This window comes from Phoenix dactylifera, chromosome 4, assembly GCF_009389715.1.
Source record: "Phoenix dactylifera cultivar Barhee BC4 chromosome 4, palm_55x_up_171113_PBpolish2nd_filt_p, whole genome shotgun sequence".
In the NCBI taxonomy this organism is placed as follows: Eukaryota; Viridiplantae; Streptophyta; class Magnoliopsida; order Arecales; family Arecaceae; genus Phoenix; species Phoenix dactylifera.
The window spans coordinates 1,232,925-1,260,418 of NC_052395.1; the positions used below are offsets into that span (position 1 = coordinate 1,232,925).

Consider the following 27,494-nt stretch of genomic DNA (forward strand, 5'->3'; position numbering starts at 1 on the left):
GAACAGGAAAAAAAAGGCAAGATTGATAGCTGATATGATTGTATAAGCCAAAGTCCACGGAAACCTAATATTAAAAGATAATGATAAGTCGCAAAATTGTTTCCAGATGCTCCTTTCATATATAAGAATTTAATCCCTCGAATTGATAATCTCAGGAATGTTTACAAGCTTCCTGGCGGTAGCAAAGATAATAAATGAATTAAACTTATCTGCTATTATCCGACTTAACCAGCTCTTCCACAGAACTTTTATACTTTGCAATCAGGTCCCTGGTAAAAGTTTAATAATCAACAAGTCAAACATCATTGCAAATAAAGCTTGATCAATCATCTATTTATCATGTATTGTAGGTAATGATATATTGAAAAGACAGAACAGACCTCCTTTGGTTCAGCTGTTGCATAGTTTCCTCTAATTTGCGCTTTTGTCCCTCAACTGTCTGGTGACATCACATAAACACCAAGCAGTCAATTTGAAGAATTCAACAAGGCAGTATACAAGCACCAATGGCTTGAAACTATATGAAATTCACAGATTTAAAGTAAACAAGGAAACCGTGTGATGGGGGGGCAAAATGGATCGTCCTGCTCACTACAGTAGAGCCACCCAACGCTACTCCAAAACAAGCCCCAACACCGGTTGAGCCGAACCTTGGTCCCGCTAAGAGTCAATCCGAGCTCAAACTTCATCGAAAGCTCAGCCGACCTTAGACAGGTCTCTTCGCTGCTATAACCTGCGCCGACCTTCTTCGATGCTCATAGCAAGGTGCCCCTCGTGGGACGAAGCCGTGAGGAGAAAATTGCTGTGCACGAGCCACGCACGATGTTAAGCATGCATGTGTTCCCCCAAAGCGGCCAGTACCTTGCTCTCCACTAAGCTGGTCCAGCACACTCCATAGACAACGTGCCCTGACCGAGCTCAGGGCACCCCTATATTCACCGACATACCTCAACCGAGCTCGAGGTGCCTCAGTACCCGTCAAGCCGACCTCGTCGAGTATATGATGTGACCTTTCAACGAGCTCGGCCTCGCCCACGGCCGCATCTACAAGCGTGCCCACACCGACCTACGTGGCCATACATCGCAACACCTCCGCGTCATGCCTTACCTGCTAGCCAACGACAGTCAAGGACAACGCCATGCTACTCCGGCCGTCCCCTGCTACGACTGTCAATACCTTACCGTTCACAAGAATGGACCGCGCTGGGCGCCACAAGCAAACCCTAGCTACGTGCTGTCTGGCTTAAAGTCATTTCCTCTCATGATGAGAAGGGGCCATATCTCCGCCACTTGGACATCTCTACAGAGACAATAAATAGCTGCGTAAGGTCACGTAAGGGGGAACTTTTGGGGAATCCATCCTAAATCCACTCTAACTTGATTGTCGGGGAGCCCCCATCGACATTCCGGCGGCTTTGTGCAGGTACACCGTCGCGCGAGAGGTGGCTCGCCTTCTTCCTCGACATTCCGGCGGCTCCCTCGACTCCTCCAACATGGTCACCCTCGAACCAAATTCGAACCACAACATTTGGCGCTAGAGGAAGGGACTGAGTTGTGATCATGAGGTTGAGAAATCACGGAGCTGCATTGAGCCGTCGGGTACCAACGCCCGGCAACTCGCTCCAGAGCTCACCCCTGCAGCACTTACACCGACGGACCGAACCTTTCAAGTCCGGCCAGGGCAGTTTGATATGCTCGCCCCGCAAGTCCAAACACTCACCGCGGCTGTTCAAAACCTCCAGTTGGTAGGAACTCCATCCGTCGCCGAGCTCGACAAGAAAGTCGAAGAATTGGGGTGACAAATTCAGATGCTCCAAGACCAGGTCGCGCAATGTCGTGAGGAGCGTAGTCGATCAAGGAGCAGATCCCCACGGCGTAGGAGAGGACCTCCTCGACCTAGGAGTGAGGCTCATCCGATATCCCCCCTCCGGAGGCCCGAAAAATATATTCCCCTCCAAAGGTTTGGAAGGTACACTCTCCTCACATCTACCTGGTCGGAGATCCTCATGAAAATCGAGGGTTGTGGCTACCTCCAACCCCCACCAAGGATGCGGCCATCAGGGACGCGGGAGCGCTCGGACAAGTACTACCGCTTCCATAAAAATTACGGTCATGACACGGAGGACTGCTACCAGCTCTGTGATAGAATCGAGGCACTTGTCCGCCGAGGACGGTTGGGCCGATTTGTCCGTGGTCAAGCAGACGAAAGGGCGCCCGGGGGGCAGAGCCCGGAGCCACAAGATGCACAGAACAGCCATTGTCCCATTGCAGGCATCAGCGACGTCGTAGCCGTGCATCCTACATGCTAGCGGCTTCGTGACCTCGGGGGGCAACAGAGAGGCCTCATCTCCATCAATCCGGGCCTACTGACCTGGGATTTAAGCTACAACCCCCGGACGAGACTTTAGCCCCTCCAGGTTAGGATTTTTAAAATCCCAAGACATGTTTATCAATAAAATAGTCCTCGGGGATTCTCTAAAAGTGTCTTTGAAACGCCTTAATGTGTTCGATATGTCTCGGTAGTCTCCGCGATACGAGTTACATATCTACAAAATCGTCCCTGGAGCTCGGCTCGGACGCCCTGCAGCGCCGATCGTGGGCCAAGGCGCTCCACGGCTGCATGATCTAAATCTACAAAGTCATCCCCGGAGCTCAGCTCGGGACGCCCTGCAATGCCGATCGTGGGCCAAAGCGCTCCGCGGCTGCAGGATCTATATCTACAAAGTCGTCCCTAGAGCTCGGCTCAGGACCCCCTGCAGCGCCGACCGTAAGCCAAAGCGCTCCGCGGCTGCAGGATCTAAATCTACAAAGTCGTCCCTCGAGATCGGCTCGAGACGCCCTGTAGCGCCAATCGTAGGCCAAAGCGCTCCGCAGCTGCAGGATCTAAAGCTACAAAGTCGTCCCTCGAGCTCGGCTCGAGACCTGCGACATCAACGGGGAACTATTGAAGAGCTCCCCCGACCGCGGCATTCTACAAGTACGCCCCCGATCCAAGTGGGGGGCACCCCACGACGTCAACGGAGAGCCATTGAAGAGCTACCCCAACCGTGGCATTCTACAAGTACGCCCTCGATCCAAATGGGGGGTGCTCCACGGCGTCAACGGAGAGCCATTGAAGAGCTTTTCCGACCGCGGCATTCTACAAGTACGTCCCTGATCCGAGTGGGGGACGCCCTGCGGCGTCAACGGAGAGCCATTGAAGAGCTCCCCGACCGTGGCATTCTACAAGTATGCCCCCGATCCGAGTGGGGGGCGCCCCCCGGCGTCAACGGGGAGCCATTAAAGAGCTCCTCCGACCGCGGCATTCAAGTATCCCCCAATCTGAGTGGGGGAAGCCTTACTGTATCTACAATGACGTCCCTCGAGCCGGGTTTGGGGCGCCCTATGTTGTGTCGATCGCAAGCCAAAGATCTTCCACGACCGCAGGTATCTACAATGACGACTCTTGAGCCGAGCTCGAGGCATCCTGCAGAGCCGACCAAGGGCCCAAGAAACTTCGCCGACCGATCGCCAAGTATCCTTCGACAACGCACCCCAACCTGAGTTCGAGGTGCCCAACGTCATATCGATCACAAGCCAAAAGAACCTCTCATGGCTGCTTACGCGTCGAGTGACGTATCATCCGAGCTCGGCCCAGAAAGCTCGGCAAGCTCTTTGCCAACAGGAGTTGCATGGCAACATAGAGAGTAGAGACTGAGCTAATCCCTAAGCTACGCAGTAAAGGTCCTACTAGTTAGGCACAAAGCCTCAGGCGAAGTAAGTTTAGGACATTATGCCAGATTTCAAGGTAGTGAAGAAAATCCACTTCATTCTCATTGAAAGGCCAGGGGCCGATTACAAAAATGGTCAACCCTAAGGTCGGGCTAAATACAAAAAGGCCTAAGTAGCCTATTTAGCAAAAGCAAAAAGGAAAAAAGGAAACTTGAAAAGAACCATCGGCTTGAATAAACTTCCGACTTAGCCGCAGCAACTTCTGCGGCATCCCGGACCGTCACCCCCTCCATGGGCCCGCCCGACTCAACAAGCCTGTTCTTCCCGAACGTCATTCTCCCTAGTGTCCGTGGGCGTAGACGAAGCGCATCTTGTAGTAGAAGCCCTTTGTCATGCCGGTGATGAGGTTCTTTAACCTCTCCTCAGACCGAGCTCCATCCGATGCAACCACCCCGTTGTGTCAGGCCATCAGGGTCTTATTGCTGAAGACCATCCCTGCAGTTTCTCACAGCAAAGATGGTAGCCAGGGAAGGAGATGAAAGTAAGAGAAATTGAGAGAAGGCCCCGAGACTTCCTCCCTCAAGGTCTTATATAGCCTACTTCAACGGTTCAGATTGGGATAACTAAACGCCTAACTAGTTGGATCTCACTACGTGGCATGCCTAGAGGCTCTCTTGGCGGATCTCCCCAGGTCATAACGTTGAAGACGGAAGTAGTTATGAGTCACTTCGGAGGACGGGCCATTGGTGCCTGACTCTTCGCTTTCCACCTAGTGACGCCTTGAAAAGGAGCACCCATGTAACTCTCCAAAGAACTCTGCGACCGCTTCCGCCCCAACTAAAGTGGCGGCTTAATCCGTTTAAGCTCGGGCCGGTGCTTACCCCCGAGCCCATTTCTTATTCTCGGGCTGGTGCTTACCTCCGAGCTTATTTCTTATTCTCGGGCTGGTGTTTACCCTCGAGCTAGATTTTTATTCTCGGGCCGGTACTTACCCCCGAGCCTATTTCTTATTCTCGGGGCCGGTGCTTACTCCCGAGCTCATTTCTTATTCTCGAGCCAGTGCTTACCCTCGAGCTTATTTCTTATTCTCGAGCTGGTGCTTACCCCCGAGCTGGATTTTTATTCTCGGGCCGGTGCTTACCCTCGAGCTTATTTCTTATTCTCGGACTGGTGTTTACCCCCGAGCTGGATTTTTATTCTCGGGCCGGTGCTTACCCTCGAGCTTATTTCTTATTCTCGGACTGGTGTTTACCCCCGAGCTGGATTTTTATTCTCGGGCCGGTGCTTACCCCCGAGCCCATTTCTTATTCTCGGGCCGGTGCTTACCTCCAAGCTCATCTCTTATTCTCGGGTGGTGCTTACCCCTGAGCTGGATTTCTATTCTCGAGCCGGTGCTTACCCTCGAGCTCGCTCCTACTCTCGAGTTGGAACTCACCCTCAAGCAGATTTTTACTCTTGAACTGGGTTTTACCCTCAAGCTGGTCTCCCTTATCCTTCGACGCCGCTCCCCGGGTCGGCCTTGGGGTGCCCTACAGAATCTAGCGAAGAGCTACGAGCTTATTCGACTACAAGGACATCTCTAAAATCGAGAATAAGAACTTGACGCCAAGTACCAAATGAAACGAGTTTAAACATTTCGTTGGACCTCGAAAAGCAAAGCATTGGAGAAAAGTATGCTTCATTAATATTAGGAAAGGGCAAGAGTCGAGTAAAAAAAAAAACAGCCTCGAGGTCGGGTCGAATACAGAAGGCTTGAGTGGCCGACTTTACAAAAAGAAAAATAAAAGACTGGCTCAGTCAACTTAAACAACCTCGGCACCAACCTCAGGGGCAGCTCCAGTTTCAATGTCAGCCATGGGAACGGCTTCTGACTCCACGCCGGTGGCGACTTTGGGGACGACCTCTGGCCCAACTTCAGCGATGGCCTCTGCAGCACTCCCGTCGACTTCGGCAGTTTCGTCCAAATTCGGCTGAAGACCGCTGAGGTCGACTCCAGGGCAGAGCTATTGGGCTTGGCCACGGCAGTTCTCAAAGCCCTGAATCATAGCACTGGTGGCCCCCTCCGCCAGCTCGTCAAGGTACTCCTCCGACTGGCGGAACTTCTTGACGGCCTCACAGACAAGTTGCGCGGCCTCCCGCTTCAAGGCCTCGGCTTTGTCCTGCTGACTATTCAGAACAGCTTCAAGCTCGAAGATACGGCCTTCAGCGAACGAGCATGCCCGGGAGTGCTCGACCTCCATCTCTTGGATCTGGATGAGCCCGTCCTTGATCAGGACTTCGGCCGTCCGTACTTTCTTCCTGGCCCTTCGAAGCCGCTGCTCGGCAACTGCGGCCTTCTCCTCAGCCTCGCGCTGCTGTTGCTCGGCAATCGTCGCCCGTTCCTTGCCCTCTTGTTGTCGCTGTGCAGCAGACATCGCGCGAGCCTTAGCCTCCTACCTCCGAAGCACGGCGTGCTCCATCGTCGACCGGAGTACCCTCATCTCCCCCCGATAGGCCAGCATGCCGGACACTAGCATGTCAACTATATGGAGGAACTGGCATAGAAGACAAAATGTCAGCCAAGGCCGAGCACTTAAGGAACAGGAGGGTTGCGTCACTCACCATGACGCTAGTTGAGTAAGCATGGCGGGTGAAGTTGTCAAAGTCCTCCATCAAAGCTCGATCGCGCGGGAGCATGATACTGCGCACGAGCTCCCGAGCCACATTGCCAGACTCAAGGGCCACGTCGTCCTCAAATACACGACACTGAGGCTGGAATCGCCTCCGCTCAGGCTCGGAAGAAGCGGACTCGACCCCAACCGAGGTTAGAGCCTCAGCAGGAGCCGAGGCCCCAGCCGAAGTCGGGACCTTGGAAGAAGTTGGGGTCTCAAGCCCACTCCCCGGCTCGGGACCTGATTTGCGCAGATAGGCGGCCTTGCGAACCTCCTGAGTTCGGCCAACAGACACGGCCGCCCCTTGTTCAAAAGAACCCCCTTCCGCTACTGATGGGGGCGCCTTAACCTCCACTGATGGAACCTGATCGAATCTCATCCGAACAGGGATGGCGCCCTCAATCAGAGCGAGCTCACCCTGCTCAACCCTGGAGCCAGAGGTAGCTCTAGCCTTCTTTGGCTTCTTTTCAGATTGAGCTTCGCCGGAGGTGGCCACCCTCTTCCTATACCTAGCCATCAACGTCTCGGTGCTGAAGATCATCCCCACAATGTCTGACAATAAAAGACCTTGTTAGAATCCAGCATGAAAAAGAAAAAGAGAAGCAGCTGCGCTACTCTTACCCTCGGGGCAAGCCGGGCTCAGGCCAACGTTTACTAAGGCCTCCTCGCTGAGCAGGTCAGGAAGTCATGGAGTCCCTTCCAGCCCGAGCAAACCGTCTAGCATGCCCTGCTCAGACTGTGATAACTGGGGGGGGCCTGTTATTCACCGAGGCCAACGGAAAGCTCCAGGTCGGGTTAAACCCCCGCGACCGCTCGGAGGAAATAAAAAAGAATTTATTCTTCCACCCATGAATGGGGGTAGGAATCCCCCGAAAGAGCTTGCGGCCTCCTCAGAAGGAGAAGTACCACCACCCTTTGTCTGCGGGGTTGCTTTTCAATATAAAGCACCTCCGAAAGACATTCATCAGGAGGGCAGACCATGTGCAAGGCAGAGAGCAAGGAAGCCGATTATCATTCTCCACGGGTTCGGGGCGAGCTGTGCGGGCACAAGATGGTAAGCCGTCAAAAGCTCGTCCACGAATCCGTGCAGAGGGAACCTTAGCCCTGCTCGGAGCGTCTCTACATACACCCCAATCCAACCTCTAGGCGGATTAGTGGCTCGCCCCCCGAGGTCCGGGAGCTCGAGGATAAACTTCAGAAGAAAGAAGAACCGGGCCCGAACCGAGCCCAGATCCTCGTCACTCATGAGCGAGCCGATCCCATACGAACCTTGGCCCACCTCGAGCTCAGCCTCCTCCACGTCGGAAGAAGCCTGGGCTCGAGATGAACCTATGTCGAGCATCAGGGCCCTCGTAGGTGAACTCATAGCCTTGGTCACAAAATTATAAAGGGAGAAGACAAGAAACTCTCCGAGCGACCGAGAAAGGGATAAAACACCTATCCGAAAGTTCGCCGAAGGTGACCGAGGAAAGGAAGAACAATCGCTGGGGATTGAAAACAAAGCTCGATGCGAAGGTCGCCGGAAAGCTCCAGAAACACCCAAGGAGAAGCTCGAACACCACGATGGTGGCGGCCAGGAAGAAAAATAGGGGCGAAAAGGATCAAATAACGACCCTAAGGTCCCTTCCAGGCCTTATATAGCTCAGTACAACGGCTCTGATCGGCTAACTTGAGCGATCAAGCAGGCCAAATCCCACTATGTGTTAGATCCGGAAACGACCTCAACAAATCTTCCCAGTTCGCGGCACTAAAGGCCGACCATCATGCGGGGCACTTCGGGGAATGGAACATTAATAACCGCCCCCTTCGCATTCCATCCAGCAACGCCTCGAAAAGGAGCGTGTATGCGGTACATTAAAAAGGTCCCACGGCCGATCCTACTTGGAGCTACATGGCAGCCTAGGCCACCCAAGCCCGGCTCAGAAAGCCCGACTCGGCGCAAACATCTTTATGAGCGCTTAACCTCATCGCAGGCCGACCAACAATCCAACTACTTCTTTCGCCCGAGCTAAAAAGCAACTCGGCCTCGGAAGTCGGGGGGCAAATGATGGGGGGCAAAATAGATCATCCTGCTTACTACATGTGACGATTGGGCCCCAGATGGGCTGACCTGGGCCAAAGTCGGCAGCCCATCTAGAGGCCACTATCGATTACTTCGGGAGGGAGAAAGGGAGGTACGCCTGTCAGGTGTTAATGCGGTTACAACCGCCTAAAAGCCCTCTAAACCTCGCCATTCTAGAATCCCTTATGCCTTCCTTCCTCCCTGTACACTCCCTCCCAAATTCGGAAGCTGCCGAATCTTGGCACCCTGTCGGTATCGCCGGAGAAGGTGCACACGGACTCCTCCCCAAAACTAGGTGAGCCTCCTGACCCTCTCGTTTCTTTTTTCCGTACCTTTATTCTTTCCGATTTACTCGGGATAATAGAGGGAGGGAGGGAGAGAGAGAAAGAAAGAAAGAACAGAAGGGGGGCTCACCTGTGCGTCTCCTCCATGGGAAGAAGGCGAGGGCCAGACGCCGCGGGTGCCGCAGATCTCGGCCTAGGCCTCCCGAGCACTCCGGCGATGGACCGCTCCCTTGTGTTCACGGGAAAAAGGAGAAGGAGGTCGGGCTGCGGACGTCGCCGACGCCACCGGCCTCGGGTCATTTTCCCCCGAGCCCCCTCTCCGCCGTGGGTTCTCCTCCCGAGCTCCCTCTTCGCAGAAAGGGTTCTTCTGAGCTCCGGCGTGGGATTTTCCTTGTGATCATGGGAAGGTGAGAGGAAGAAGAGAAGAGAGGAAAGGTGCTCACAGGAGAAGAGTGGGAAGGTGGGAGGAAGAAGAGAAGAGAGAAGGAAGGAGGATACTTCGGGAAAGAAAAGAAAGAAGGGAGGAGAGGATGCTTCGGGAAGAAGAAAAGAAGAAGAAAAAAAAAGAGGGGAATAGGGAAGCTTCGGGAAGAAACAGGAAGAAGGAAAGAAAGAGAAAAGAAAAAGAAGAAGAAAAAGAAAGAAAAAGAGAGGAAAAGAAAGAAAAAAAAAAGGAGAAAAGGCCCATCGTGGGCCGAACTGGGCCGAACTTGGGTTCTGTTCATCGCGGGCCTAACTTGGGCCCAGTTCAGCCATGTTGGGCCCAGTTCAGCCGTATCCTTTGTGGGCTCAACTTGAGCCCACTTCAGCTTTGTTGGGCCCTATTTGGGTCGTACCCATTATGGGCCCAGCTTGGGCTCTGTTCAGTCGTGTGGGGCCCTGTTGGGCCGTGTCCAATAGTATTTTAGATTTTGCTTCGTCCTGAAATTAACAAAGAAATTTATTATATCTAAACAGGTGCACTTGATCTGTTTGTTTGAAGTGCGATTTACGCAAGAAAAGGTAAGTAATTTAATACTTCAAAGTGTATTTTTCAAAGTATTTGATAAAATAATTATTAGTGATTGAATCTTGAGATATATTTTGTACCTAGTAAAATGGGTCATGCATGTTAAATATCATTTGAAATTTATGTTATATGTTATGAAATCTGGAAAATGTGACTGGGCAAATGATGAAAAATCTATTTTGTATACATGTATGTATTCTCAGCATGGCTATGATCTGGCCCCGCCAATGGGTATTATTTGTTGGCCCTGTCGACTTGTATCTGTGAGAGACCGGTTTCGACACCGTACAACCGATGATTAGAATAGTAGTGTTTGGACACCGTACCACCGGTGTTTAATAATAGTGGTGTTTGGACACCGGACCACCGGTGTATAATAATAGTTGTGTTTGGCACTTTGTGCGACCCATGCCACTGGATTTCGTGGCCGTAACCAACATATGCTGGAATTTCCGTATCAGAGTTTTTGTGAAAATGATGATAAGTTTTGAAAAAAAAAAGTGCTTATCTGTGATTTAATTTTCAGTCATTATTTTGTGTTTTGATTAATTATCTGATATGCTTTGACCCCACTCTGGGGTATTATGTTGCTTACTGGGCTAGTGTAGCTCATTATCCTATTTTATTTGTTTTTCAGATCCAAAAGTTTGATTGCACGGGATTGAGAAGTGTGATAGATTTTGAGAGTTTTTGCTAAAATTAGAATTTTGGTTAGTCAAACTAAAATATTTGAACTATGTTGATAAATGCAAATTTTGAAAACTTTGTAAGATTATTTTGTATATATATATATATATTAATGTTTAAGTTTTAAGCACTTGTGATAGCTTTGACGTGGTCAGCTGTCTTTCGCGCCCGTGCGGTCCGCCGCGCGGGCGGGCGACGTCTATCGCGCTCTGGGCTCGGGGCGTGACACTACAGTAGGGCCACCCAATGCTACTCCAAAACAAGCCCCAACAACGGTTGAGCCGAACCTCGGTTCCGCTAAGAATCAATCCGAGCTCGAACTTCATCGAAGGCTCAGCCGACCTTAGACAGGTCCCTCCGCTGCTACAACCTGCGCCGACCTTCTCCGATGCTCATAGCAAGGCGCCCCTCGTGGGACGAAGCCGTGAGAAAAAAATTGTCGTGCACGAGCCATGCACGACGTTAAGCACGTGCGTGCTCCCCCAAAGCGGACAGTACCTTGCTCTCCACCGAGCTGCTCCCGCACACTCCATAGACAACACGCCCTGGCCGAGCTCAGGGCGCCCCTATATTCACCGACACACCCCGACCGAGATCGGGGTGCCTTATCCAATAATGAGCGCTCTACCGAGCACATCTCGAAATCAGGGACGCCAGGCTAGCCTTAGTACCCGTCAAGCCGACCTCGCCGAGTATATGATGCGACCTCTCAACGAGCTTGACCTCGCCCACGGCCGCACCTACAAGCGTGCCCACACCCGCCTACGTAGGCATACATCGCAACACCTCCGCGCCATGCCTTACCTGCTGGCCAGCGACAGTCAAGGACAACGCCATGCTACTCCGGCCGTCCCCTGCTATAACTGTCAACACCTTACCGTTCACAAGAACGGATCGCGCTGCGCGCCACAAGCAAGCCCTAGTTACGTGCTGTCTGGCTTAAAGCCATTCCCTCTCATGATGAGAAGAAGCCATACCTCCGCTACCTGGACATCTCTACAGAGACTATAAATAGCCCCGTAAGGTAACGTAAGGGGGAACTTTTTGGGAATCCATCCTAAATCCACTCTAACTTGATCGTCGGAAGGCCCTCACCGAAACCATCGGTGAGGCTTTGTGCAGGTACACCATCGCACAGGAGGTGGCTCGCCTTCTTCCTCGACATTCCGGCGGCTTCCTCGACTCCTCCGGCGTGGCCACCCTCGGGCCAAATTCGAACCACAACACATTGCATCTAATGTAGCATGTATAATAAGCTAACAGTCTACTTGTACCTTGAAAAGTCTGGAATCACAATACATGCAAAAGAAAATATAGAGTGGTAGTCTATCTAGGTATTTAAAATTGCTGGTTCATGATTGATATGTAGATTCTTAAATTTAGGATTGAAACCTCAGCCCTACAGGAAGGAAAGTCCTACTTCAGATACAGAAAAAATACCCAGTGCCCAGCTTCATTTGTGCTGCTTAGCTAGGCTTGTGAATCCTTGTTCACCATCCATACCAAAGCAAGCACTATTTTGCTAAACTCTTCCGGTGGTTTCTTTCCAGTTCACTTACAAATGGTACAAATAAATCATGATTGGTTTACTCACCACACCCTTTGTATTTATAGTAACTGAAATAGAGTTTAGCAATCGTTGGCATCTTTCAAATTGGGCGGTAAATTCGCTAACCTGAAAAAAATAAAATGAAATAACAACTTGCACTTCATATACTAATAGCTAAACAGTCATAAGCATGAGCAGAAAAAAGATGAAAATTCACAAGCACGGTCACAAAAAACGCCAGGTGAAATTAACCATAATAATTGCCATCAGATAAGTTCCATGAGAGACTATCTAAGAGATACATCATAGGTGCATAAAAACTCTTGATATATTGGTAAACTACCATGATGAGATAGATATAATCCCAACTGCAAATTTCTTCACATACATAAGGATATGCCATCTGCGCTTTAAAATAAGACAAACAAATGCTGATGAAAATAAGTGCATATAATGTGCTAATAAATTAGAGGTAATAAGGGATACAGATATTTTAATTACTCAGTCTGAGTTTATCTATGCAGCACACTCAAATCTGTAGGTTGTTTCCTATTGGGATTCAAAGAGATCATTGCCTGAAGGTGATCAACAATTGATTTTTGACAAATCAATGCCTGCCTGGTTCAGCTTAGTAAGGGGACCAAACTGGGCCGAACCAAGTGGAACCACATGGTTCCACTTACTTCGGAGTGGTTCAGGCCCCTTACTATTTTTTCCTTCCATTTTTCCTTCTTCTTTCTTCTTTTCTTTTTCCCTTTTTCCCTTCCTTTCTTTTTTTTTCCTCTGCCTTCTTTTGTTTCCTTTGTTCTTCTTTTTTCTTTCGTTTCTTCCTTCATTTCTTTCTTTTTCTTCTCTTTTCCTTCCCTTTTTGTTTCCTTTTCCTTCTTCTTCCCTTCCTTTCTTTCTTTCCTTTTCTTCTTCGCTCATTCATTTCCTTCTTTCCTTTTCTTCTTCTTTCATTCATTCTTTCCTTCCTTTTCTTCATCTTTAAACCTTATTTTATTCATTTCTTTCTTCCCTTTTCTTCTTCTTCCCTTCTCTCTTTTTTTTCCTTTTCTTCTTTTGCCTTTCCTTCCTTTCTTTTCTTTTTCTTCTTCTTTCATTTCTTTCTTTCTTTCCTTTTTCTTCTTCTTTCCCTACATATGCTATTTGAGTCGGCATTGTTCAAATACTTCAAACAGTCATAAATCACAATGACTCGAATGCATCATGCCCTGATCGATCTACAAGGATGGTATAACAAATTTGAGCATTTAATGATGTATAAATAAATACAAAATTGCTGGAGTTAAATGTTCCAAATTATTGTAGATATCTTACCATCTGTTTTTTTTGTCAGGTTGTTGTATTAAAAGCTATAGTTTATATGTATTTTGTGCTTTAATGTGATTTTGGTGCAAATGGCACTATAATTTCATTGCAGTTCTTTGAGGGCAAATGGTTGTAGCTCGAAGATGTCATTGACAATAATCAAAGTGTTAGATGATATATAAATCAAGTCTTACCAAGTCTAATTTTTATTTTTGTTTATTTTTGAAGGAGACATAATGCACTAGTGTTGTATGAGTCTTGAGAAAATGTCTAAGGAAAAGCTTGTTCCTTTAAAGCATGGTCGGCAGAATCATCCCAAACCGCCCGATTCAGGGCATACCGAGCTATATTGGCGGCGGATCGAAACGGTTCCGGCAAAGAAACCGAGGCGCTGTCGCTGGAGAGTGAGATGGAGAAGGAAAAAAAGGAGAGCGAGAGCGGGGGAGGGAGGGAGAGAAAAGAAGAGAGGCCGGCCGGGGCCGACCGACGGAGGCCGGGGAGACGCGGAGGCGGGGCTCTGCTCCGGTCCCTAGTTTTGTTTGAAAAAAAATTAAGTGAAGCCGGCAATGGATTTGCCCCAACTTAAAATCCGCAAAAATAAAAGGGCCCCCCTCCGTTCGGAACCGGGGACCGGAGCAGAGCCCTGCCTCCGCGTCTCTCCGGCCTCTGCCTCCTCCACGCGCAGGCTCCTCGGCCTCCGCCGGCCGGTCTCTCTCTTCCTTCCTCTCCCTCTCCCTCCCCCGCTCTCTCTCTCTTTCTCTCTCTCTCGTTCTCCCTCTTTCCCACCTCTACTGGACCAGCATGGTACAACGCAAGGCCGTACCGACCCGTGCCACCGGACAATTGGTACAGGCCCGGTACCAGCATAGTAGACATTGCTTTAAAGTTTAATGATTCTCTTGATATTTATTAGCATGGTTGATCACTTAGTCTAATATGGTATTACTTTTGGATTGCTCTTAGAAGTTTTTGATACCACCTATCTAGAAGTGGGGCTTGAATAGTGCAAATATATAACACCATAATGTGTTCCTTAGAATTTCTAATTACTGCTAGTGCTGTTCAAACTTAAATTTTAAAATGTCTAAATTTGCTAATAGAAAATTTATTAAGGACTTTGAACATCCATAAAAACTTAATTAGATACTTTGAAGAGCAACCGAGGCTTAATTGGATACCTTAAAAGTACACTACAGTATTTTCAAACATCCATAAACCTTAAAATAATCCTCAAAAACAAAAAAAAAACAAAAATGTTATACTAGTACTAAATCTGTATGCATTTGCGTATATAGTATCGGTACAGTATACTACAATATCGTACCAGTCAGGTATCTGTATGATACCTAATATCGAACTTGCAGACCTTGCAAATGATACAAAGAAAAATATAAATGACAAGCATTATCACAACTATCTGGTGCCAGCTTGCAAATCCTTTATCAATACTCAATCCTATCTTGAGCAACTTCTCCATGATGAAGGTGTCCTCTATCTTCACACTACTACCCAAGCTTTTACATCAATTCTTTTAATTTCAGCCTTTAACCTAAATCCCAAACCCACTTTACTAGGGGACTTCTTTACTTTATGCTGCATGTGGCAATGTTTAAACAAAGAATTATTGGTATCACTGACAATATGATAATAAAGTATCAAAGGTACAAGAATTACATTGGTGCAACAGAACAATTTCCATCTTTAGTGGATAAACTGGAGGAGTAGAATTAAATTTCATTCCTTTATTGCACATTTTGTTAAGATAGTGTCCCAATTTTGCACGCTGGCAAATGTCCATGTCAAACTGACTCTTCCTAGTTTTATGTTGTTGAAAGAGAATGTAACCTATATATGGGTAGGAAACAGGTGGAAGCAAATTGCTTCAATTTCTATACATTTGAGAGTGCCAATGACATTCTGAAAAAGCTAATAGCCCATTTCTTACTAAGATTAAGTTAAAAGTCTATTCTCAAAATAAGATTTCATACAAAATGGATCATTAGCCTCCAATATGATACTTAAAAATAGACGCCATTATCTGATACCAAACTCCCTTGTCTCAATGTGTAGCTCTGTCTGCACTTTACACCCATGTTTCTTATCCTCTCCACTAACTAATATTGTGTAAATCCTATTAATCAGTAATACATTAAAAAAGACCTCCTGTTCTACTGTTTAAGAGGACTTACAAACAACCTCATAAATTTCAAATAACAAATAAAGCCCTTGATTTACAATCCTTAATTGATTTCATATAAAACAGTTCGTATATATCAAGTTATAACTCGATCTTTTTATTTTTTTCATTTAAATTGAATAATATAAAAGTATATTTCACATATAACATATTGAACTTTAAATTATATGTACGTGTGTGAATATTACATGCAGCTCTCTGGCAAAAATTTGAATTAATTAATGAATCTACCAACCCTTTTTCCAAAACAGCAAGACGTTAAACAGAAGCATTGTCAACTTCTTGCAAAAATGGCTAATGGGGAGGAACATTTTATCAGATAACACAATCGAGTCTCTGATTAGCAACTAAAGTCAATTGAGCAACAAAACTAGATGGAAACATGGTATCCAAAAAATGGAGCACCTGTGATTCTTTGACACTCTAGCACTAGTTTATTGCCAAAGAACTCTGAAATACCACTAAATCAAGTACAATTTCTCAAGCATGTTTGTACATGTCAGAGAGAGAGAGAGAGAGAGAGAGATTCTAACCAATGCATCAAAATGCTGATCACGAGTTCCACTTTCAATTGCATCTGCTAACCTTTCCAATAACTGCAAACAAAAAAGTACTAATAACAATTATAAACAAAATAAAGATAAATAAACTAGTTCTTCTTTAACCATGAGTATCCGCATGGTAGTGAGCCAAAAATATAATCATTATAACAGATGCATGATCATAATCAAAACTAACAAGCCCGATCAAGTAAACGGTGGACACATACAACAGAAACAAGATGACAATTGGAAAAGATATGCCTCAGTATATACAGGCTAATCATAAGCAATCATATATCTTTGTGCAGCAGTGATGCAGCATTGGTTTTCCTAGGAGACTTTGGTGCCTCTGCGATCTTGATAAAGGAACAAGCTTTTGGTTCTTTTCATATTCTTCCTCTCCACTTATCCGACATCAATAAAAAAGACTACTGGTTTTGCTCAGATCTTGAGGGCAAAGCTAGGATCAGAAACATGTACAAGGCTCGATAAGAATTATCTTGGTCAAATTATTATGTTCCTTTCCTTTCCTCATGTTCATACATGATCACTGTCAAGAATTATGTCTCCAGTCATAAATAATGGACTTCTGTTAGTATCACGAAAAAACAATCACATTCAATAAAAGAAAGGATTTTGGCTTCCTTATCTAGATTTTCGAGAAAAAAATAAAAAAATAAAAAACAATCAGATTGCAAGATGTGATGATCATGAAACTAAAACAGCTTCGGCTTCAGCTTATTTTGCTGTTGTGTGCAATCAATCGTCCATCCTCGACGCAGTGCCGGCTCGAGCCTTAGGCGACCGCTCATGGAAGGCCCCCGCCCCGCTCTGCCCATGGACTCGTGGCGAGTATTTTTTTTTTTTTGAGCTTTCACATCCGAAAGCTGGCAGAGTAGCAGGGTGACGAGCGATGGCTACGCTGCTGGCCCGCTACAGTGCGTCCCCAATCCCCATCTCCCCGACGAGGCGACGGCTACGCTGTTGAGACAGGCTACGGCTGGGCGACGAGCACGGCTACAAGCCTACGACAGCTGAGACAGGCAACGGTCCTCCCCCTTCTCTCCGACTCTCCCCCCTTCTCCGCTGGTGCTTTTTTTTTTTGCTAAACGGCAGAAGGGTAGTTCTAAATACACCCCCCCGATTGCTCAAGACACCCCCCAAAAACCAAAAAAAAAATACCCAAACTAACCTTTAGTGTAATTACCATATTGCCCTTGAAATTTTCTCAGTACACCCCCCTTCCTCCTCCTCCATCTCCTCCTCCGTTTCGTTTTGAAAAGGAAAAAAAAAACCACCCCTCAAACCCCCCTTAAACCCCTCGATCCATTTACATCGTTTAGGCGATCTTTGAAGGAGATTTAAGCCCCATTCGAAGCATGGACAAGCAACTAGTGATTTGGGACGAAGAATCGGCCGCAAAGGTACGTGTTCCACCTTGTTTCTAAAGTTTTTTTTTTCACGGTTCGTGCTCCGTTCGGCACTGGATCGCCGAACAAAAGGCTTCTGTTCGGCTGCATAGTGCCGAACAGAAGCCTTCTGTTCGGCAACGCTCTACCGAACAGAAGGCTTCTGTTCGGCTGCACAGTGCCGAACATAAGGCTTCTGTCCGGCACACTGCAGCCGAACAGAAGGCTTCTGTTCGGCACTCTGCAGCCGAACAGAAGCCTTCTCGTGCCAAATCGCGTGCCGTGCTGAATTTTGTGCCGAACAGATCCTCTGATTCATTAATTCTTGATGATAAATTATTTTATATGTAGGGCTATGCTACAACCGAATCTAGTATAATTGGATCAGAATTTGTACTGGATTACACAAGCGAATTTACAACTTACGAGGTATTATAATATATTGTGCAATTTTGTATTAGTTTAGCGAGCTATTTTTACAACTGTGTACTTACATAAATTGTTTAATGTATAGATCTTCAAGAGTAGAGAGGACTTGTGTAATTGGTGTCGTGAAGCTGGGAGGCGAAATGGTTTTGTTGTTGTAATCAAATCATCTGATGCAGGTACCATTTCTAAGAAACCCAGAATTACGTTAGGTTGTGAGAGGGGTGGGACGTACCGAACCACAAAAGAAAAGCGAATAAAGACTGCCTGTGGGACAAAGAAGTGTGGATGCCCTTTTGCATTAAGAGGAAAGAAATTGGATACTGCGGATGATTGGATATTACTGGTCGTATGTGGAGTGCACAATCATCCCGCTGCAGAGAATCTGGAGGGGCACTCATATGCAGGAAGATTATCTGAGCAGGAGACGGAATTGTTAGTGGATATGTCGAAGAGTTTGGTTCGTCCAAAGGACATATTATCCACATTGAAGGAAAGAGATGCCCTCAATGTTACGACTATCAAGACTATCTACAATGTACGTCAACGGTTTAAGGTTGCAGAGAAAGCCGGGAGGTCTGAAATGCAACATCTATTAGGTAAATTATCAGAGGCTAAATATATTGAGTGGCATAGGAATTGTACTAATACGGATGTTGTGCATGACTTATTTTGGGCACACCCTGGCAGCATTGATTTGTTCCGTGCATTTCCCCGTGTGTTGATAATGGATTGCACGTACAAGACGAATAGGTATCGTCTTCCGCTCTTAGAGATTGTGGGGGTGACATCTACTGACATGACATTTTCAGTTGCTTTTGTATACTTAAATTCTGAGGGGGAAGAAAGCTATACTTGGGCATTAGAGAGATTGCGCAGTGTCATAGCTGATGATGTTTTGCCTGAGTTGATTGTTACAGATAGAGACTTGGCTTTGATGAATGCAATTCATAGAGTATTTCCTACTGCTAGACATTTATTATGTAGATGGCATATTAGTAGGAATGTTTTGGCCAAATGCAAAAAAATTTTCGAATTGAAGGAGAAATGGGATAAATTTATTATGAGTTGGAATGTACTAGTGCTGTCCTCCACGGAAGACGAGTATAATGATCGCTGGAGTGCACTACAGAGAGAGTTCGGTACCTATCCAGATGCACTACAGTATGTGTCAGATACTTGGCTGAGCAAATACAAGGAAAGATTTGTTGCGGCGTGGACTGATACATGCAGGCACTACGGAAATGTGACGACAAATAGGTATCACAAATAAAGACTCATTTAAATTTAATTTGCCTCAATTCTTATATCTAACTTTCATTTGTTTACTAGGGTCGAGAGTGCACATGCAAAGCTCAAAAAGCAGCTTGGATCAAGCCAAGGAAGTTTCGAGTCATCTTGGACTAGAATACATGGATTGATTGAGTTGCAGCACAGCTCTGTTAAAGCCTCATTGGAGAAGAGTTTATTGGTAGTGCAGCACAACTTCAAGCCAGCTGAATTCAAAGAGTTGCGAGGTTTCATATCTATAAGTGCGTTAAATCATGTCCTCGCCCAATCGAAACGAGCCAATTCAGTTGGGTTTGATGATTCAAATTGTGGGTGCGCTATTCGACGCACACATGGTATACCATGTGCTCACCAGATTGCGCGGTACAGGGTGGAAGGTCGGCCCATTCCTCTCGACTGCATAGATCCTCATTGGAGGAAACTTGATATTCTGCCTACCCCCCCGTGCAGCCAATTCAGTTGAGTTGTGATGCAGAGTTAGATTTGATTGCGCTACGATTCAAGAAGTTAGATGGGGCTTCTCAATTGCAGATGATCAAGAAGTTACGAGAGATTGCAAGTCCAGATAGTACACCTCTTTTAGAGCCTGCAAAACGGAAGACCGGTTCACGTGGGCGCGCTTCACTGAAGGTTGATACGTCTACTCGACGTGACCCGTCTGCGTTTGAGTTGGTTCTATCTGGACAGGATAGTTATTCACCTGGTGTTGAGAAAGTTACCATCCGCAATCCATCTACTCAGATTCAAAAGAGACGGCCCAAGCAAAAGGTAAGTACCAAATATTTATTTCCTTACAATAGGTATCACAACGTCTACGGGACGGTCCGTGCCGTGCCGGTATGTCATGTGCCGATACGGGACATGTCGGGACGTGCCGTGCCGAGATGTGCCGATACGGGATGTGCCGTGCCGAGATGTGCCGATACGGGATGTGCCGTGCCGAGATGTGCCGATACGGGACATGTTCTGCCATTGTTACATATTTTCTATCATTTGATATTATTTGCAGATTTTTCGTACTAGAGCCCAGTCACATACGCCCATTATCTATATTGATGCTATTCCTTCTGCCTTGAGACCATACATCCAGCATATCAAGGATGTAAAAGCTGATGGAAATTGCGGATTTAGGGCAATAGCTGACTTACTGGGATTTGGAGAAGATGACTGGGTGCGTGTTAGGAAGGATTTATTGCAAGAGTTGCAATGTCATTCGGACCACTATCGCACATTATATGGTGTGGAAGGGACGATTGCTGAGATCACTCATGCATTATCATATTATGATGATTGTCCACCATATGACAGATGGATGACTATGCCGGACATGGGTCATCTTATAGCATCCTGCTATAATATTGTCCTATACCATCTCTCGTTGCAACAATGTCTGACCTTCCTACCTCTCCGTTCTGTGCCAGTACCTCTTCTATCCCGCAAAGATATCGCTATCGGATTCGTAAATGGAAATCATTTTGTTGAGGTACTACGTTCACAACACTTGCGAATATTTAATTTTGCTTATTTAATTTTGCTTATTTATAATTTTGTAGCTATTAATATTTTCTTATTTCTAATTTTGAAGGTGTTCTTGTTGCCGGGACATCCCGTTCCGCCAGTAGCGACCAACTGGCGAAAATATCATCTTCCTTGTGCTACCGGATGGGAAAATTCATATGAAGCACGGATTCAACAGTTCAAAGAGAGCATCTCACCTAATGTTATAATTAGCGAGACAGTAGAGTTAGATTGATTATTTATATATGTACAATTTTTGAAAGTTGTAAATTTTTTGGGGCTCTTAGAGTCATGTACTGTGAAACTCCATCATCAGCTGGGAATACATATGACGACTGTTGTTTCCGTTGAGATTTCAGATGTAAACAGAAACATACTTAAGAGCTGGTGGGAGCAAACAAATCAAACAGGGGAACTAATAGACCTTTCTGATGTACAAGAACTTAACGGTGACAAGCTTGAGCAGATGATTAACACATTTGTTGGAAAAGAGGGCTCTGTGATGTTCTTGGTTAAGAGGTTAATCGGCTGCCCTCTCCTTGCAAGGCCAGGTCTTGCCACTGGCACCCTCTTAGGCTTTGCTGCCTTTTTTGGAGGGGAACTTTGTCCAGGGTCAGCTTTGATTGGAACAACATTTGGAGGTACCTCAGGGGGAGGTGGAGGCAGAACATCAGTCGTATCAGATTCAGGGTCAAACCCCCCACGGGACTCCATCTCCTCAGGGGGAGGTGGAGGCAAGACAGTAGAGTTAGATTGATTGTTTATATATGTACAATTTTTGAAACTCCATCATCAATATAAATCAAAAAATATCTGTCTTCGCATTGTTAGATTGATTGTTATGTGCACTGTTATATTTATGTAAAATAGAACGGGCCAGGCTTTACAAAGATTACACGTAAATGTACCAAAAATATATATTTTTCATTAATATCAAAGGCTTTACAAAGATTACAAAGGCTCCATCATCAATCCCTATGACGCCATCGTCGACGCGTGTACTGCTGTACGTCCGAATGAGAGGGTCCTGGATCCAAATGAGAGGGTGCTGTACTCGGGCCAGGCTCATCACCCAGAAGTACCTGATGCATCTGAGAAATAGCATCATATAGGTGCCCGGCACCTAGTGACGTAGCCTCTGAGGGACCCATCCGTACAATGTCGGTACTGATACCGAGTGCAGCTGCATTACGCCGCCGGTGCATGTCAGCATCATCATGACCTCCCCTAGCTCCAGAATGAGTACTCGAGCGCAGATGAGGAGGCTGAACTGCAACGTGCGTGATACGGAGATACCACTCCATGTATCCCGGTACGCTGTCTGATGGCCGGGTAACTGGGTGGCTCCTGCTCGCCTGGCTCAGCACGTGGTCCTCCCACCGCTCCCAAAGCTGATCCATATAGGAGTAATGTATCCGGTACGAGCCTGCTGTGGAACCTCTGTTGGCTCGCGTAGGGGCTAGTGGCGCTCGAGGGATGGTCTGAATACGACCAAACTGTCTAAGAACCCTTTCTGGATGATAGGGTTCTACGATATCAAGGCACTTGATGGAGCCACTAAAAAATGCGACGGGTATATATGGGCGATCTCCCCGAAGCCGATGATGGGGATCCCAAATAACCTGTAAAACAAAAGGTCCATTTCAGTTTTATACTATATCGCATATTAAATGTACTGACAAACACAAGCAAATGGTAATATGATACGTACCTCATCGATGCTCAAAAGGTCCAATGACTCACGTAGAACCACTAAATGGTCCATCGTGGTACGGGATGGAGTACCGGGCATCCAGCGGTGCACGCGGGGACTGGCATCAGTATACTCGAGCGACGGGTGAGGACTGAGTGCTGGAAAATGCTCATAAATCCATGCCTGCAGAAGCGTCATATAACCACTGATCTGTCTCGCTGATGACCTCGACGCAATCCCCAACTGCCGATACAAATATGCTAAGGCAGCTGTACCCCAGGCATATGTGCTCACCCTATCCAGATCCCGCAGTAAACACAGATACGCTATAGGCACCCTGGTCCCACTCTTATCAGCAAAGAGTGTGCAGCCTAACAAAAATAACAAATAGGCTCGTGCTGCACACTCTATCCTCTGCTGCCTGTCTCTATCAGATACAGAGTGAAACTGAGTCCTCAGCCACTCCATCCTCACAGACTGACCGCGCGATGACAGTACCTCCTGACGCGCGTCTCCAGCTGACACCCCCAACAACTCCACAAGTAGCTCCTCAGCATCCCGATCACTCATCCTCTCAGGAGAAACTGATACTGAGGAACCTGCGACAGGAATCCCTAAAATGGCGGATACATCATCCAACGTGATAGTGATCTCGCCAAATGGTATATGGAAGGTGTTCGTCTCGGGCTGCCATCTCTCTACGAAGCCCGAAATCAGAATCTTATCGATGAATCGATAAGAGCACTGTACTAACTCTACGAGGCCCGACTGCCTCAATAGTGCTCTGAACCTGGTATTTGGTTGGTTTGAAGACCACCACTTCCATTCACCAACCTTGGCAGTATGGTTCATGCACTTTAGTGGAGCTCGTTCCTGTAATATAAATGTATAATTACTACTACTTTATAAAACATCAATAAACAAAATATAATGCTATAACAAATAAACAATACCTGTTGCCTCCAGATGGAAGCTGCTATATGCGTCCTGAAACTGATCAGGACGGACTCATCCTCTGGACCTCCTGGACATGGTCCAACGGACTCATCGTCTTCGCCCCTAGCGGGCATATCATCATGCTCTGACTCAGGAGAGTCCGATGGCATATGAGCAGGCTCGGGAGAAGCAATCCTAGCACGACGTCTCCTAGCTGACGCCGTAGGTCTAACTCTGGCGGGACGGGGATCCATGTCTGAAAATATAGAAATTCAATGTTAGGCTATATCAAAGAAAATAATTCAATTGCATACATAAATGTTCGGCACAAAATTCAGCACGGCACGCACCAGAACCCTTCTGTTCGGCTGCACAGTGCCGAACAGAAGGCTTCTGTTCGGCTTCACAGAGCCGAACAGAAGGCTTCTGTTCGGCTGCACAGAGCCGAACAGAAGGCTTCTGTTCGGCTGCTCAGAGCCGGACAGAACCATTCTGTTCGGCACCGTGCAGCCGAACAGAAGGCTTCTGTTCGGCACCGTGCAGCCGAACAGAAGGCTTCTGTTCGGTTGAGTGTTGCCGAACAGAGGGCTTCTGTTCGGCACTGTTCAGCCGAACAGAACCCTTCTGTTCGGCGATCCAGTGCCGAACGGAGCACTGGAGGCGGGGGGGCGGGGAGCTACCTCGACGTGGTCGTGGAGGCGCCGGCGAGGTGCTCGTTGCTCGGGAGATGGCTGGGGAGGTGGTTCCGGGAGAATGCCGGCGACGAGAGGGAGAAGGGGAGAATGCCGGCGACGAGAGGGAGAAGGGGGAACGGGGGGGTTTTGGGCGAGGGAGAAGGGGGAGACGGAGGGGGTTTGGCCGCCGGCGAGGTGCTTGAGGTTCTTGAGGCGAAGTTTTTTGGGGGGAAGGGAGAAGCCGGCTGGAGTGGAGTTTTGGAGGGGAAGAGCGGGGTTGGGGGGGGGTTTGGGGGGTGTAGAGAGCAATTTAGGTGAGGGGGTGGGGAGGGTGAAGGGTAATTTAGGATTTTTCAATTTTTTAGGGGTGTCCTTAGCAAATGGGGGGGTGTAGAGAGTATTTAATTTTTTTTTAATTTTTGGGGGGTGTCCTGAGCAATCGGGGGGGTGTATTTAGAACTACCCACGGCAGAACCCTTCAAAGCAAAAAAAAAAAAGAGCGTACCTTCCGTTCTCCTCTCCGGCTCTCCCCCCAGTGCTTCTTCACTACATTTCTTCGGCCCTTCCCTAGTTCCCTTCTCTGCCGGCAGCCGGGAGGCTCGACCGTCGACGGTGTGAGGCTCAACCGCCCCTGCTTCGGACTTCGGAGTCCGAATCTCCTCTCCAGCTCTGCTCGCCATCCTCGGCTCCTCCGACGTCCAGCCTCCGGCCTCCGGGCTCCGGCCTCCGGCTCCTCGGCTCCGCTCTAGCCTCTAAACTTCCAAAGGCCACCGTCCTCCTCCTCCAGCTCCAAGAAGGCAAGAACCCGGCGACGGCGTCACGGCGGCGAGTGGCGAGCCGGCGGCCGGATCTCCTCTCTAGACTCTAGCTCCGACCTCCGGGCTCCGCCGCTCCGCGGCTCCGGCCTCGTCGGCTCCTCCGTTAGCATCCCCATTCCCAAATCCCAATTCCCAAAGGCCAAATCCCAGGCAGTGCCGCAGACCGCAGTGGTGAGTTTTCTATTGACTAATCACTATTCACTAATTACTATTTCACATGGAAGTATTTGTTGATTGTTATTTTATTATCTAATAGTTCTGTGATCACTGAACAATTGTATATAAAGAGGATTTCTTTCATATGCCATCAGTTGTTGTTATTGGCTTATTGCATTTAATGTTATACAATAATGAAAAAAGCCAAGGGAATATATGGCCAACTGATTAATTTTTTGGTCCAATTAATTTTGATTTAGTCAAGTAAGAGACACTACAATTATTTTTTTTGGTCTAATTGTAGGTTGGTTGTGATTTCGGCGGTTCGGCCTCTTCTCCCTGTCAAGTTCGGCACTATTCGGCCTCTTCTCCCTGTCAAGTTCGGCACTACTTGTCGGGACCTGAGTTTGTTTTTTTTTTACACAATCAAATTTTATCATTTTCAACTTTTTTATATCTTAATTTGTTTGTAGTGTTTTTTTTAATTGATTCGTTTGATAATATTATTTTTAGATTAAAATGTCTAATAGAAAATATGAATGTAGGTATGAAAAACTCAAAAAGAAAAGAAAAATTGATAAACTCATTCAATCTCAAAAAGGAGCTCTAGATAGATTTGTTGTCACAAACAAAGAAAAAACCACATCAAATTCAACTCAAGAATTAACAACAGAGCATGCACCCGAAATAGAGTTAGAAAATGACATAAAAAGAACGAAACAAAATGAAATGGACAACCAAATTTGATAATTTTGCATCTCAAAAAGCTAGACGAGTTATTTTTAAATAAAATTTTAAAGTATTTTACACTTATTAAAAAAAATTATCATTTTAAAAAAAAAGGCCTCTCCTTGTGAGTTCGCCTTAGGCCCCCAAATGTTTTGGGCCGCCCCTGCCTCGACGTGTATCTAGAAACACCAACTAGTTAATGATTAAAGAAACAATCATATTCCATAGAAGAAAGATCCGTGGATTTCCAAGAATCTCGAGAAATTAAAAGAAACCAACGTTTAGGTAAATTTAGACAAAGAACCAACCAAATCAAACCAAATCTAGCAGAATTATCAATCATCCATAAAAACATATCGAATCACTACATGATTACTTGAATATAAATCAAAAAGAAACAATTTAGGCTGTTCTTGTCTATCAGTATTTTATATATAAGAAATCAATATGGGGAAGAAAATTGCAAGAATAGAACCCAACTGATTTCCTATCAGTGTCATTCATCAAACATGAGATTGAACTCACCATCTGCTTGACGAATTCAAGAAACCAGGATAACAATGATTTCAGGTATACGAGTTGATCGTTCCAACCCGATTAAACAAAGACATTGTACTGATTTCCAAAAGAAACAGAGCTAGGGTTTTAGGAAGAGGGTAATCGTACATGGAGGAGATGGAAATTAGAGGCCAGAGAGGGGTGGTGATGGTGCTGCTGCTGCTGCTGCTGCTGCGGTTGCTGATATTGGGATTGGAGAGGGTGGGGATCTTGAGCCATCGAGTTCTGGCTCGGTACCCTCATCCAGCTTCCCCCGCCGTACTGATGATCCATTTCTGAGCCTCTCTTGCGCTTAAAAAAAGGAACCCCGTCTGGGGCTTGGGATTGGGACCCAGAGGGGAGAAAGAGGAGAAACGGAAAGGGTTCAAGAAAAGGGAAGGGTGGGGGGGCGGAGGACGAAAGAAACAGGGAAACGGTTCGAGGCCTTCTCTGTTCTTGCTCGTCGACCGGTCTTGAGGGCCTACGGTTACGGGTCGAGTTACCGTTCGGTCTCGCGATGTGACGGACTGACGGGGCGCGGTTTACCTCGCCGCCGCCTGCGATACACGTAGGCATAACGCAGTTGATACTGCCACGTGACAATTTCATGATGCACGCGTGGATGACACTGCCGAATATCACGAATCTCGAACTCAGTAGTCACCAATCGCGATGTCAATTCAACGGTTTGGTGCATGAAAGAATATTGTTCGAAGAAAATGGAATATAAAAAGGTTACAGTCTATTCAATATAAACATTTCTAAAAGTTCTAGAACTATAAAAGTAAATTTACACATCAATTTTGAAATAAAAAATAAAAAAAAACTTATGTTCTGCATGTACTGTATCAATGCTAAAGTTAAACATATAAAGAATATTTTGAGTAGGAATGGAAAATCTGAGTATTCAAATATTTGCATGCGCAGATGGACCCTCGAACAATATTTAACATATCATTGTCTAAGTTGAGTCCTCTAGATAAATTATGTTACAGCCGAAGAAAACAGGATATTCATGGAATAGCACAAAAAATAATCCATGATTATATTTTGAATGCCCTCTTTATCATAAATCTGAACACCATCTTCTCTTTCCAAACCTAAATTCTTATTTCTTCTTCTTAGAGCAACTTGGTGTGGAAATGGGTAGAATGTTTATCACCTAGTTTTAGCCAATCCAATCGAGCTTTTTCTTTACAAAATGCTTCTTCCTTGGTCCGAGTTTCATTAAATTCTATCTCCAATGTCCTGACTTACTTCATTTGCCACTTATTTTTTTGATTAAATCATTTGCTACTTATTTGG

At 46.6% G+C, this 27,494-nt stretch overlaps 1 protein-coding gene across 2 annotated transcripts; it reads right to left on the reverse strand.

Annotated features, from left to right (window-relative positions):
* On the reverse strand, nt 1–26,635 carry LOC103720542 (mediator of RNA polymerase II transcription subunit 9-like). Of its 2 annotated transcripts, XM_039125264.1 has the most exons (5): nt 26,319–26,635; nt 15,995–16,057; nt 11,999–12,079; nt 381–439; nt 1–269 (listed from the first exon to the last, which is right to left on the reverse strand). In XM_039125264.1, the coding sequence occupies exons 1-5, from the start codon at nt 26,481–26,483 to the stop codon at nt 206–208; spliced, it is 432 nt and encodes a 143-aa protein (XP_038981192.1). In that variant the 5' UTR covers nt 26,484–26,635; the 3' UTR covers nt 1–205. The 2 variants fall into 2 exon arrangements, with proteins under 2 accessions (XP_038981192.1, XP_038981194.1); XM_039125266.1 differs by lacking the exon at nt 11,999–12,079.
* Nucleotides 26,636–27,494: the final 859 nt, after the last annotated feature.